The 14,903-nt window shown below is 35.8% G+C and overlaps 1 protein-coding gene across 1 annotated transcript in view; it reads right to left on the bottom strand.

The window, feature by feature from the left end:
* Positions 1 to 3,791, bottom strand: part of LOC126828086 (FYVE, RhoGEF and PH domain-containing protein 2) — an 81,886-nt gene extending 78,095 nt beyond the window's left edge. Inside the window, exon 1 of the mRNA XM_050557664.1 lies at positions 3,776 to 3,791. Within this exon, the coding sequence (XP_050413621.1) occupies positions 3,776 to 3,791 (16 nt within the window). The remainder of the gene's footprint in view (positions 1 to 3,775) is intronic.
* Positions 3,792 to 14,903: the final 11,112 nt, after the last annotated feature.

Here is a 14,903-nt window from a genome sequence, read left to right as displayed (position 1 = left end):
CTTCATTCCCTCCGTGAAATTGTAGACTATAATAGGCACTTGACTAGTACTGATGGTGATCTTGGTTGATATCCGCCATCATGCTGTAATAGAACTAAGTTGGGCTCAGCTACTCATGCGTACGCGACGCAAAAATCTGCCAAAACTCTAAAACTACTTTGACGCAACGTATCACGTATACGATACGGATACGTGATACGGATGGGAAAATTCCGCTTGCCAAAAGTCTCTATTTATAATAGCAATCTTATTCTTGTTGAAAAGAATTTGAAAGTCCTATTTTTACTGCATACACTATACAGTGGGCTATGTGTTAAAAATTTTCCCGTACAACGGTGTTTCGTTCGGATGGGACGAAAAAATGAGGTCTCGTGTACACATTGGCGTGCACGTAAAAGATCCCTTGACAGTCGGAATTCGATATAAGATTAAGCTGTAGTGCCGCTGTCCGGGCAAACTGTCTCTCACTGTATGGCGTATGCCCGTCTTCATTAGTCCAGTCGGAGCAGAACAGTAGGATGTGAGATACTTGTCCAGGGGCCCGGCGGTATATTGAGTAATGTTTTCAAAATATATTGTTGGTATAAATCAATAACAAAAAATAACCTGTTACTTGATTGTCAAGTAAAAGAAAACCGGTGAAAACCCAAAAGGTTAGACAGGCGACCCTACTCCTTGTCACCGAAACCACGCCACTTGACTCAATGGCAGACCTAACGTTAAATCATTCGGCCTGTCACCCCTTTCCCCAATTCAATAGTGACATAAGTAATATAAGTGACATAAGTAATATTAGTAATATACGTGACATAAGTAATATTAGTAATATAAGTTACATAAGTAACATACGTGACATAAGTATTATTAGTAATATAAGTAGCATAAGTAATATTAGTGATATAAGTGACATAAGTAATATTAGTTACATAAGTGACATAAGTATTATTAGTAATATAAGTGTCATAAGTAATATTAGTAATATAAGTTATATAAGTTACATAAGTAATATAAGTGACATAAGTAATATAAACGACATAAATATAAGTGACATAAGTAATATTAGTAATATAAGTGGCATAAGTAATATTAGTAATATAAGTGACATAAGTTACATAAGTAATATAAGTGAAATAAGTATTATTAGTAATATAAGTGACATAAGTAATATAAGTGCCGTATTAGTAATATAAGTGACATAAGTAATGTAAGTGACATACGTAATATTAGTAATATAAATGACATAAGTATTTTTAGTAATATAAGTGACATAAGTAATATACACCAAGTTTACTGTCTAGAATTTAATTCATAATACAATGTTGAAAGAGGGCGTTGATAATCTCTTTGTTAAACTATGATCCTGAACTCTTTATGTTAAAATATTTATTGTCAAATATTTTAGAATTTATTAAAGTGGTAATTACTGTCTATAATACAAAACTTAAATAATGAAACCCCAACATAAAGGTTATATTATATATGGAGTTTTAAAAGCAGGAATGGGTTTTAACGTCCTACTTTTCTGATCCATCCGGGCTAATGAAAACGGACATACGCCATACAGTGTGCTATGAAGAAAATTTGACCTCAGTAGCAGCGCTAAAACTATCTTTTATTTCGAATTCCAACTATCAAGAACGATTGTGTGGATAACTTTGAACAGCCATGCCAACATTCAAAGGGGAACAACTCTTTTTAAGCATGCAAATACACCAACGCTGTTCATTTACGCCAGATCGTTTTATTGCTCAGAAAATAATATAGTTGCATTATTTGATATTACCCTAATATTTATATATTTAAATTTGGCAGCTCTGCCTGTCTTACTGTCGTTCCCTGTTATTGTCCCTCTCATGACAGTGCTTATCGTTACTGGGAGCCGTGGTAGCTCATTGCGTATGTTGGCTCGCTAACCTGGAGGTCCGATGTGCGATCCATGCGTTGGCCGCGAAATTTCATCGGGATAATCGGGTTGGCAAGGGACAACGTATAGTCGATCGTGTGAGACGAAAAACCCAGGTCCCGATGGACGTTAATAGCGACACAGTTAAAATTAGCTCGGGTAACAACGTCATTTATAGCTGTGCTAATTTTACCCAAATTCCTCACCCCAACACCGTCATATACACTGACGTAAAACGAAATCTGACAAACGGTGATTATATAATATTCTAATGTAAGGTAATTCATATTGTACTGTTAGAAGCCATTTGTCAGGATATATAGACCTATAACTCATCCGTTTGAATAAATCTCTGTAATATGTGCCGTGATTACTTTGGGCACTATTAAGACATTGTGATGATAAGAGAGAGGGAAAGGGGGAGAGAGAGAGAGGGAGGGAGAGAGAGAGAGAGAGGAGAGAGAGTTTAAGGTCCACTCGACACAAACTAGGTCATTTCGGGGCTATATTTATCAATAAAAGTTATAATATCAGGTAGAAATATTCAATATTTTAATTAATTCTAGAAGAATAACATATTTGAAATAAAATATATATATGTAGGATTTTTTGGTGTGTGAATTATAAAGAAGTATTTTAAGAACTCCCATCCCCATCTCCTTAAAAATATTCGGATATTAACACAAATTCAAACCGACTCCTTAGTCACGGGATACTCCACCACCCCTACCCCCACCCCGTCTTATTAAGACAAAATCGCATTGTTATGGGCTACAGAAACAAAATCAATCTATCTCGAAGTTTAGTCACTGTAGGTATCGTGCACTTGGCATAAAGTATTGTTACCCAAACGTATTAATTAATACAGACATCAATTTAGGAAGGAAGCACTTTGACACTTCCTCAATCTCCATTCATGAATTATCTGATATAAGCACTATTATAAGAAAATAAAGCTAATTCATAAAATGTATCCAACTCCAGACAAAAAAAATTATTAACTTAAATCAAGGTTTTGCGTCGCAACGATCTCCCATATTGTCAGATTTTCAAATTTCTACGATGCAAAAATTAAAATGTATAATTTGAATTAGGCCTACCTTGTGATTTCCACCGTCTTAACCTTAAACACATATTCCATTAGTATAGATATATAGATATAGAAGGTATGTTCCACCTGTGTGACTATAATATGATTGACAGGTTGTACCTGAGTGATGAATATTACAGTATAAGAGTGACAGGTATGTCGTGTATGGTAATTAATATGTTACTATACCTGTAGACATATGTAGGCAAGGATACCTGTAATTAACTTAGGATATATATTAAAATCTCCATCAACTTTAATTAGTCTTTGCTTGATAAAGAAGAGGGAACCCTCGTGGACACGTCGAAAGAAATAAACTTTAAAGTAACTGTGTCATATGTTAGTATATTAATCTTATATGAATTATTTAAAGATTTAACTCTTTCAATAAAATCATCAGCACCTTTAATTAATTGTTGCTTGATAAAGACGAGGGAACAGAAATAAACTTTAAAGGGGCATTAGGTAAGGTTAGATAAATAGCTGACAGTTAAAATATAGATAATAAAATGGGAATATGCTGAAAATTTCAGTCAAACTGCTTCACTATGAATCTAGATATTAGCGATTCAATTTTAGGCTAGCCGTTGTTACGATAATAAACAATGTCTTGATTATCAAATTTTACGGTTATTTTCATCCACAACAAAACGTATTCAAATCCACAAAATATCGAAGGCTAACGATGGTATCGAGAGTTGATTATGGTCTGGATAAGTAAATTAATGTCTAATTAATAATTCAGATAACATTTAAGGCCTAAAGAGATACCTGAAACTTACCTTTTGCATTATGCATGTTTAAGTAACTTGTATTCCATATAATGGTGCCATGCGTGTCAGTTAATTAATCTTACATTAATTATTTAGGTGGACATATTTCACTGTGACATATGGTCCACCCCGGCACCACTAATAACTGGCAAGAGTGGGGTTTTTTTTGTAGTTTTTTTTGGTTGGTTTTTTTTTTTGATATGAGGTGTAAAATGCCCATAATAATATCTATAACATATCTTTTCCTTGTAGGTCACATTACTGAAGTATTCCGCTTGTATGCCGTTGCTACACATTTTCGAGAATTGACTAAAGTTTCATCAAGACAACGCTTGCCAGATCCACAAGCGCGTAGCACCAGACAAGTGCGTGCTTGATAAACCCGAAGGTAGCCGGTGTCCAGGATCATACTAATATTTTATCCTGGACGGAGCCAACCAGTACCTGGGCTGAGGGGGCGAGGATTGGGGCCCTGGGCAGTAATGGATATTGGGGGCCCCGGGACTGGTAGGTACCAACAGATTTTCGGGGGCCCAGGAAATCGCTGCCTAAATTGTCTCAGATGCACTGAAATTAATCCTAATTTTAAAAAAAAATTCCTGGAGGAAAACACCCCACGAACAATTTGAACAAACAACAATGGGGCCCCGGCACAGTTGGTATGTCCCGGGCCCCCCACAAGGTTAGTCCGGCACTGGGTGTCCTACCACCCGAAAACCGCGGCCCCTTTAAAAAAAACGTACGATCGTACATGGACCAGGATGTGGGATGAAATTCAAAAATCTAATTTACGAAATCCATGCAGAATATTCCACAGAAAAAGCGTGCCAATTTTCATGTCGATCGGACTTGAATTAACGAAGCCTTAGGTTTTTTCGAAGAACAAGATGACGATGAGTAGCGGTGTTTAAAAAAGATGGCACAAATGATATTTCCTGGGAAAATATTGGAATGTAGAAAACGACATACTTAATCTAAACATATGCATGAACTCAATGACCTTATAGATTTCATACCAGAAAAAATGTCGGTAATGATGGATGGACTGAATGTTTACATTCTTTGATCAAATGGTCAAGTGGTCGACACCTATCAATAATGAACATGTCGAATTGTTTTACTTAGCTTTCAATAATATTTGTATTTTTCATTGTTTTTATATCGTTAAGTCTATTCATAGAGATAGTAAAACTGCGAACGGAACTTGAGAATGCAAGAATTATTTCGTTTCGTAAAGACAAGTAAAACACAATTTTGAACTATAAAACACGAAACGGAATAGAATCTGTTTTTTAATGAGATTGCTATAGCCTTGCAATATAACTACACCTAATTTCAATAGTAGGTCGTAGCGCAGCTGTTCGGGCTAATTTTCATCATAGCACATTGTATGGCGTATGCCTGTCTTCATAAGCCCAGTTGAAGCAGAAAAGTAGGACGTTAAACCCCGTTTCATTTCATTTTATCCCTTTACTTCGTTCAACGCTGAATAATAAAATAAAGTATCAGCATCTGGTGTATAATTAAAGTTTCTGATATTTCATGCAGCCATTTTTATATCTCCACGAGCAATAAAAACTCTATAATAAACGACAAGAGCATCGTTATAAACCATAACAAGCCCTCAGTTATGTTCGGCAAAACGAGCACCTGCAGAAATAGTCAGCGTCAATCATTAAAGTAGTAAGTTAATTGTTCGGACAGTAACTGACCAATCTAACATCTGTTTATTCATGGAAACATTTTGTTGAAAGATGATTCTGCCTTCATGTCCCGCTATCAATCACAGCATCTCCTGTCAGACGCACGCGGTCCGCTTTGCACGTGCTTTGTTTTATGGGAATACTATTTCTATCTGAGGAAATCTTGATACTTCCGTATCTTCAAGAAGGAAAACCCTAGAATTTTGTAAAGAGGACCGTCTGTTATCTTCTACACCTTAAAAACAAATAAGACTCGGTCTAGAACAACCCCAACGAGTTTGGTCAAGTTGCGATCATAGACAATTAATAGCGGTTGCAAAGAGGAGGATAGAAGAGACCGTGACGACTAGACCTCGTATTGTGCTAAAACCACAGAGTAAAAACGTATTACCCTAACCAATTAGCTCATATCTTCTTAATAGTACCAGTTAGCTCCTGATAGCACCAGTTATCTCTTTTAGGGCCAGTGAGCTCCTGATAGAACTTGTTAGCTCCCAATAGACCTAGTTAGCTCACAATAGGACTAGTTGACACCCAATAGACCCAGTTAGCTCACAATAGGACTAGTTGACACCCAATAGACCCAGTTAGCTCACAATAGCACTAGTTAACTCCCAATAGCATAAGTTAGCTCCAAATAGCACTAGTTAACTCCCAATAGTATAAGTTAGCTCCAAATAGCACTAGTTAGCCCGTCAAATTATAAGTTAGCTCACAATAGCATTAATTAGCCCCTTAAAGTATAAGTTAGCTCATAAAAGCGCTAGTTAGCTTCTAACAGCATTAGTTAGCTATTATCAGCACCAGAGCTACCAATACTTGCTCGTATTAAGTAAACTTACTTGCAAATTTAATAAGTTCTTCCTCTGTGAAGGACCTTCTATTGACGGACGGTGCACCGAATCGTGTTCTATAACGTTCATAATGGGTTCGTCTCTCTTTGATTTGCCGTTTATGACGTAACTTCTGGTGAATTCTCTCCAATAAATGCTCGTGCACGTAAAAGATCCCTTGACAGTCGGAATTCGATATAAGATTAAGCTGTAGTGCCGCTGTCCGGGCAAACTGTCTCTCACTGTATGGCGTATGCCCGTCTTCATTAGTCCAGTCGGAGCAGAACAGTAGGATGTGAGATACTTGTCCAGGGGCCCGGCGGTATATTGAGTAATGTTTTCAAAATATATTGTTGGTATAAATCAATAACAAAAAATAACCTGTTACTTGATTGTCAAGTAAAAGAAAACCGGTGAAAACCCAAAAGGTTAGACAGGCGACCCTACTCCTTGTCACCGAAACCACGCCACTTGACTCAATGGCAGACCTAACGTTAAATCATTCGGCCTGTCACCCCTTTCCCCAATTCAATAGTGACATAAGTAATATAAGTGACATAAGTAATATTAGTAATATACGTGACATAAGTAATATTAGTAATATAAGTTACATAAGTAACATACGTGACATAAGTATTATTAGTAATATAAGTAGCATAAGTAATATTAGTGATATAAGTGACATAAGTAATATTAGTTACATAAGTGACATAAGTATTATTAGTAATATAAGTGTCATAAGTAATATTAGTAATATAAGTTATATAAGTTACATAAGTAATATAAGTGACATAAGTAATATAAACGACATAAATATAAGTGACATAAGTAATATTAGTAATATAAGTGGCATAAGTAATATTAGTAATATAAGTGACATAAGTTACATAAGTAATATAAGTGAAATAAGTATTATTAGTAATATAAGTGACATAAGTAATATAAGTGCCGTATTAGTAATATAAGTGACATAAGTAATGTAAGTGACATACGTAATATTAGTAATATAAATGACATAAGTATTTTTAGTAATATAAGTGACATAAGTAATATACACCAAGTTTACTGTCTAGAATTTAATTCATAATACAATGTTGAAAGAGGGCGTTGATAATCTCTTTGTTAAACTATGATCCTGAACTCTTTATGTTAAAATATTTATTGTCAAATATTTTAGAATTTATTAAAGTGGTAATTACTGTCTATAATACAAAACTTAAATAATGAAACCCCAACATAAAGGTTATATTATATATGGAGTTTTAAAAGCAGGAATGGGTTTTAACGTCCTACTTTTCTGATCCATCCGGGCTAATGAAAACGGACATACGCCATACAGTGTGCTATGAAGAAAATTTGACCTCAGTAGCAGCGCTAAAACTATCTTTTATTTCGAATTCCAACTATCAAGAACGATTGTGTGGATAACTTTGAACAGCCATGCCAACATTCAAAGGGGAACAACTCTTTTTAAGCATGCAAATACACCAACGCTGTTCATTTACGCCAGATCGTTTTATTGCTCAGAAAATAATATAGTTGCATTATTTGATATTACCCTAATATTTATATATTTAAATTTGGCAGCTCTGCCTGTCTTACTGTCGTTCCCTGTTATTGTCCCTCTCATGACAGTGCTTATCGTTACTGGGAGCCGTGGTAGCTCATTGCGTATGTTGGCTCGCTAACCTGGAGGTCCGATGTGCGATCCATGCGTTGGCCGCGAAATTTCATCGGGATAATCGGGTTGGCAAGGGACAACGTATAGTCGATCGTGTGAGACGAAAAACCCAGGTCCCGATGGACGTTAATAGCGACACAGTTAAAATTAGCTCGGGTAACAACGTCATTTATAGCTGTGCTAATTTTACCCAAATTCCTCACCCCAACACCGTCATATACACTGACGTAAAACGAAATCTGACAAACGGTGATTATATAATATTCTAATGTAAGGTAATTCATATTGTACTGTTAGAAGCCATTTGTCAGGATATATAGACCTATAACTCATCCGTTTGAATAAATCTCTGTAATATGTGCCGTGATTACTTTGGGCACTATTAAGACATTGTGATGATAAGAGAGAGGGAAAGGGGGAGAGAGAGAGAGGGAGGGAGAGAGAGAGAGAGAGGAGAGAGAGTTTAAGGTCCACTCGACACAAACTAGGTCATTTCGGGGCTATATTTATCAATAAAAGTTATAATATCAGGTAGAAATATTCAATATTTTAATTAATTCTAGAAGAATAACATATTTGAAATAAAATATATATATGTAGGATTTTTTGGTGTGTGAATTATAAAGAAGTATTTTAAGAACTCCCATCCCCATCTCCTTAAAAATATTCGGATATTAACACAAATTCAAACCGACTCCTTAGTCACGGGATACTCCACCACCCCTACCCCCACCCCGTCTTATTAAGACAAAATCGCATTGTTATGGGCTACAGAAACAAAATCAATCTATCTCGAAGTTTAGTCACTGTAGGTATCGTGCACTTGGCATAAAGTATTGTTACCCAAACGTATTAATTAATACAGACATCAATTTAGGAAGGAAGCACTTTGACACTTCCTCAATCTCCATTCATGAATTATCTGATATAAGCACTATTATAAGAAAATAAAGCTAATTCATAAAATGTATCCAACTCCAGACAAAAAAAATTATTAACTTAAATCAAGGTTTTGCGTCGCAACGATCTCCCATATTGTCAGATTTTCAAATTTCTACGATGCAAAAATTAAAATGTATAATTTGAATTAGGCCTACCTTGTGATTTCCACCGTCTTAACCTTAAACACATATTCCATTAGTATAGATATATAGATATAGAAGGTATGTTCCACCTGTGTGACTATAATATGATTGACAGGTTGTACCTGAGTGATGAATATTACAGTATAAGAGTGACAGGTATGTCGTGTATGGTAATTAATATGTTACTATACCTGTAGACATATGTAGGCAAGGATACCTGTAATTAACTTAGGATATATATTAAAATCTCCATCAACTTTAATTAGTCTTTGCTTGATAAAGAAGAGGGAACCCTCGTGGACACGTCGAAAGAAATAAACTTTAAAGTAACTGTGTCATATGTTAGTATATTAATCTTATATGAATTATTTAAAGATTTAACTCTTTCAATAAAATCATCAGCACCTTTAATTAATTGTTGCTTGATAAAGACGAGGGAACAGAAATAAACTTTAAAGGGGCATTAGGTAAGGTTAGATAAATAGCTGACAGTTAAAATATAGATAATAAAATGGGAATATGCTGAAAATTTCAGTCAAACTGCTTCACTATGAATCTAGATATTAGCGATTCAATTTTAGGCTAGCCGTTGTTACGATAATAAACAATGTCTTGATTATCAAATTTTACGGTTATTTTCATCCACAACAAAACGTATTCAAATCCACAAAATATCGAAGGCTAACGATGGTATCGAGAGTTGATTATGGTCTGGATAAGTAAATTAATGTCTAATTAATAATTCAGATAACATTTAAGGCCTAAAGAGATACCTGAAACTTACCTTTTGCATTATGCATGTTTAAGTAACTTGTATTCCATATAATGGTGCCATGCGTGTCAGTTAATTAATCTTACATTAATTATTTAGGTGGACATATTTCACTGTGACATATGGTCCACCCCGGCACCACTAATAACTGGCAAGAGTGGGGTTTTTTTTGTAGTTTTTTTTGGTTGGTTTTTTTTTTTGATATGAGGTGTAAAATGCCCATAATAATATCTATAACATATCTTTTCCTTGTAGGTCACATTACTGAAGTATTCCGCTTGTATGCCGTTGCTACACATTTTCGAGAATTGACTAAAGTTTCATCAAGACAACGCTTGCCAGATCCACAAGCGCGTAGCACCAGACAAGTGCGTGCTTGATAAACCCGAAGGTAGCCGGTGTCCAGGATCATACTAATATTTTATCCTGGACGGAGCCAACCAGTACCTGGGCTGAGGGGGCGAGGATTGGGGCCCTGGGCAGTAATGGATATTGGGGGCCCCGGGACTGGTAGGTACCAACAGATTTTCGGGGGCCCAGGAAATCGCTGCCTAAATTGTCTCAGATGCACTGAAATTAATCCTAATTTTAAAAAAAAATTCCTGGAGGAAAACACCCCACGAACAATTTGAACAAACAACAATGGGGCCCCGGCACAGTTGGTATGTCCCGGGCCCCCCACAAGGTTAGTCCGGCACTGGGTGTCCTACCACCCGAAAACCGCGGCCCCTTTAAAAAAAACGTACGATCGTACATGGACCAGGATGTGGGATGAAATTCAAAAATCTAATTTACGAAATCCATGCAGAATATTCCACAGAAAAAGCGTGCCAATTTTCATGTCGATCGGACTTGAATTAACGAAGCCTTAGGTTTTTTCGAAGAACAAGATGACGATGAGTAGCGGTGTTTAAAAAAGATGGCACAAATGATATTTCCTGGGAAAATATTGGAATGTAGAAAACGACATACTTAATCTAAACATATGCATGAACTCAATGACCTTATAGATTTCATACCAGAAAAAATGTCGGTAATGATGGATGGACTGAATGTTTACATTCTTTGATCAAATGGTCAAGTGGTCGACACCTATCAATAATGAACATGTCGAATTGTTTTACTTAGCTTTCAATAATATTTGTATTTTTCATTGTTTTTATATCGTTAAGTCTATTCATAGAGATAGTAAAACTGCGAACGGAACTTGAGAATGCAAGAATTATTTCGTTTCGTAAAGACAAGTAAAACACAATTTTGAACTATAAAACACGAAACGGAATAGAATCTGTTTTTTAATGAGATTGCTATAGCCTTGCAATATAACTACACCTAATTTCAATAGTAGGTCGTAGCGCAGCTGTTCGGGCTAATTTTCATCATAGCACATTGTATGGCGTATGCCTGTCTTCATAAGCCCAGTTGAAGCAGAAAAGTAGGACGTTAAACCCCGTTTCATTTCATTTTATCCCTTTACTTCGTTCAACGCTGAATAATAAAATAAAGTATCAGCATCTGGTGTATAATTAAAGTTTCTGATATTTCATGCAGCCATTTTTATATCTCCACGAGCAATAAAAACTCTATAATAAACGACAAGAGCATCGTTATAAACCATAACAAGCCCTCAGTTATGTTCGGCAAAACGAGCACCTGCAGAAATAGTCAGCGTCAATCATTAAAGTAGTAAGTTAATTGTTCGGACAGTAACTGACCAATCTAACATCTGTTTATTCATGGAAACATTTTGTTGAAAGATGATTCTGCCTTCATGTCCCGCTATCAATCACAGCATCTCCTGTCAGACGCACGCGGTCCGCTTTGCACGTGCTTTGTTTTATGGGAATACTATTTCTATCTGAGGAAATCTTGATACTTCCGTATCTTCAAGAAGGAAAACCCTAGAATTTTGTAAAGAGGACCGTCTGTTATCTTCTACACCTTAAAAACAAATAAGACTCGGTCTAGAACAACCCCAACGAGTTTGGTCAAGTTGCGATCATAGACAATTAATAGCGGTTGCAAAGAGGAGGATAGAAGAGACCGTGACGACTAGACCTCGTATTGTGCTAAAACCACAGAGTAAAAACGTATTACCCTAACCAATTAGCTCATATCTTCTTAATAGTACCAGTTAGCTCCTGATAGCACCAGTTATCTCTTTTAGGGCCAGTGAGCTCCTGATAGAACTTGTTAGCTCCCAATAGACCTAGTTAGCTCACAATAGGACTAGTTGACACCCAATAGACCCAGTTAGCTCACAATAGGACTAGTTGACACCCAATAGACCCAGTTAGCTCACAATAGCACTAGTTAACTCCCAATAGCATAAGTTAGCTCCAAATAGCACTAGTTAACTCCCAATAGTATAAGTTAGCTCCAAATAGCACTAGTTAGCCCGTCAAATTATAAGTTAGCTCACAATAGCATTAATTAGCCCCTTAAAGTATAAGTTAGCTCATAAAAGCGCTAGTTAGCTTCTAACAGCATTAGTTAGCTATTATCAGCACCAGAGCTACCAATACTTGCTCGTATTAAGTAAACTTACTTGCAAATTTAATAAGTTCTTCCTCTGTGAAGGACCTTCTATTGACGGACGGTGCACCGAATCGTGTTCTATAACGTTCATAATGGGTTCGTCTCTCTTTGATTTGCCGTTTATGACGTAACTTCTGGTGAATTCTCTCCAATAAATGCTCTAGATGCTCATCAACTGAAAGTAGAAATGATATATATATTGTATAGGAAGGGGGTCTGACATAGGCATTTTGCCTGTTCCCATTCATTTACGATGAAATGAAACGGGGTTTAACGTTCTACTGTTCTGCATCGACTGGGATAATGAGAACGATGTGCGCCATGCAGTCATCCTCGGTTACCCAGTGTACTCATTCCGTTCTACTCCACTATACCCTGGGTTAATCCATAGGGTTTCCACGATTTCAAATTATCTGCCCTGGCCTAGAATGTAGCTACAGGCTACGAACCAATCAGAAAACAGTTTACAAACCAATCGTTTCGCCTTCGTTTTATAAGGGTAGATAACCATATTCATGTCCATTTACTGAATGATTTATGTAAATAATGTATATATTTATAATTTATTTATATTTAATTTTATTATCAAAATCTGTAGTATGTGTTGTTGATTTCAAATATGTATAACATCTATATGTTTGACTTTTGTTATTATTAAAACTATTCGTATTTTGTCTGAAATATGTCATTCTGTTATGTTTATTATTATTGAACTTATACTTGGCAATTTGATTCACAATAACTTGTCTACGATATCACGTGGACATAAAATTCCGGGAACGAACAAAGGATTCTAAATAAAACTAATGACCCTACATTATTATATGAACATTGTCAGACGAGAGTTACTTCCCTTTGCAAACTTCCTTTTCAAATAACAAATTAGGGGATTGGTCGATAAAAATAGCACAATCATCAAGGGCGGATAATTTGAAAACGTGTCTCCCCCATAGATTAACCCAGGGTACCAGGGTATAGTGGAGTAGAACCGAATAAGTACACTGGGTAACCGAGGATGCCATGTAGTGTGCTATGAGGGAAATTTGCCCGTGTACGTAAAAGATCCCTTGGCAGTTGGAATTCTATATAAGAGTAGGCCATAGTGCCGCTTCCCTGACAAACTTTCCCCCATATACACTGTAAGGTGTATGCCCGTCTTCATTAGCCCAGTCAGAGCAGAACAGTAGGACGTTAAACCCCATTTCATTTCATTTTACCCAGACAGCGTGTTTATAGTCTAATAATAATTAGAGAACATGAATTATAACTTTATGGAACTTTTAAACGTATCTCGCACACAATATTTTATCGAACTGTCAATCGGCATTCGTCGGATACAATTCAGGCGACTTCTTGGCAAAACTTCAAACATCCATAATTTAGCACAGAATACAATAATTTGCCTGAAATATTTAGTATATTTATTTTTCATTATCTAGTTTTGAACTATTATAGCAGGGACGACCAGCTCTATATCTAAATCTTATAAAATGCATCTTTCATCAAAGTGATGTTAGTCCCGAAATGACCTGGTTTGTGTCGAGTGGACGTTAAACTCCTTCTCTCTCTCTCTCTCTCTCTCTCTCTCTCTCTCTCTCTCTCTCTCTCTTTCATCAAAGTGGAGATTTTACAGATGTTTTAGTGACAGAAGATTAAAGATCAATTGAATAAACTGTTGTGTTTTAAAGTAATGTTTATAAATTAGGTAACCATGGTAACAAATTGAATAATTAATCTATCTATCTATCCGAACACCTTTATTGGAATATCCGAATATTATCAAAAAGCTGTTTTGTTTCACTTTTCCCGCCACCGTCTGCCTAATTACAACTTTGTCTCAATATTTATCTAAAATATAAATATATACTGTTAGATAGATAAATTAATTATTCAATCTGTTACCATGGTTACCTAATTTATAAACATTAGTTTAAAACACAACAGTTTATCCATTTGATCTTTGATCTGCTGTCACTAAAACATCTGTAAAATATCCACATTGATGAAAGATGCATTGTGTAAGGTTTAGATAAAGAGCTCGTCGCCCCTACTATAATAGTTCAAAACTATATAATGAGAAATATATATTTATTCAAAAAATCAGTTAATTATTTGTTCTGAGCGAAGACATGAATGTTTGAAGTTTTGACAAGAGATCGCCTAAATTGTGTCCGACGAATGCCGATTGATAGTTCATATTCTTGATTTGCATATGCCATTGCGACGATAATAAAGGAAGTCTCGATTTTCAATTCTTCAATCGGCAGTCTAAGTGAGTGGCGGGCGTATTATCGCTTAACGAAGATATAGTGGACATTGACTAATCCACTCAATATCTAAGCCATCCGATAATCTAGAGTGTTGATTATTGGGTTGTCATGTAACTAAATTAATAAATGCATAACGTAGGTGGGCATTTTGATAGATAATAAATGTTGTAAAATAGAAGAAAATTCGATTCTAGAAAAAATATCGATGTTCATCAAGGAGAAAGCGTTAACCAACAAATATGACACCTTGCGCCT

Source organism: Patella vulgata, chromosome 7 (genome assembly GCF_932274485.2).
Source record: "Patella vulgata chromosome 7, xgPatVulg1.2, whole genome shotgun sequence".
NCBI classification, from domain to species: Eukaryota; Metazoa; Mollusca; class Gastropoda; family Patellidae; genus Patella; species Patella vulgata.
This window is presented reverse-complemented; position numbering and strand designations above follow the sequence as displayed.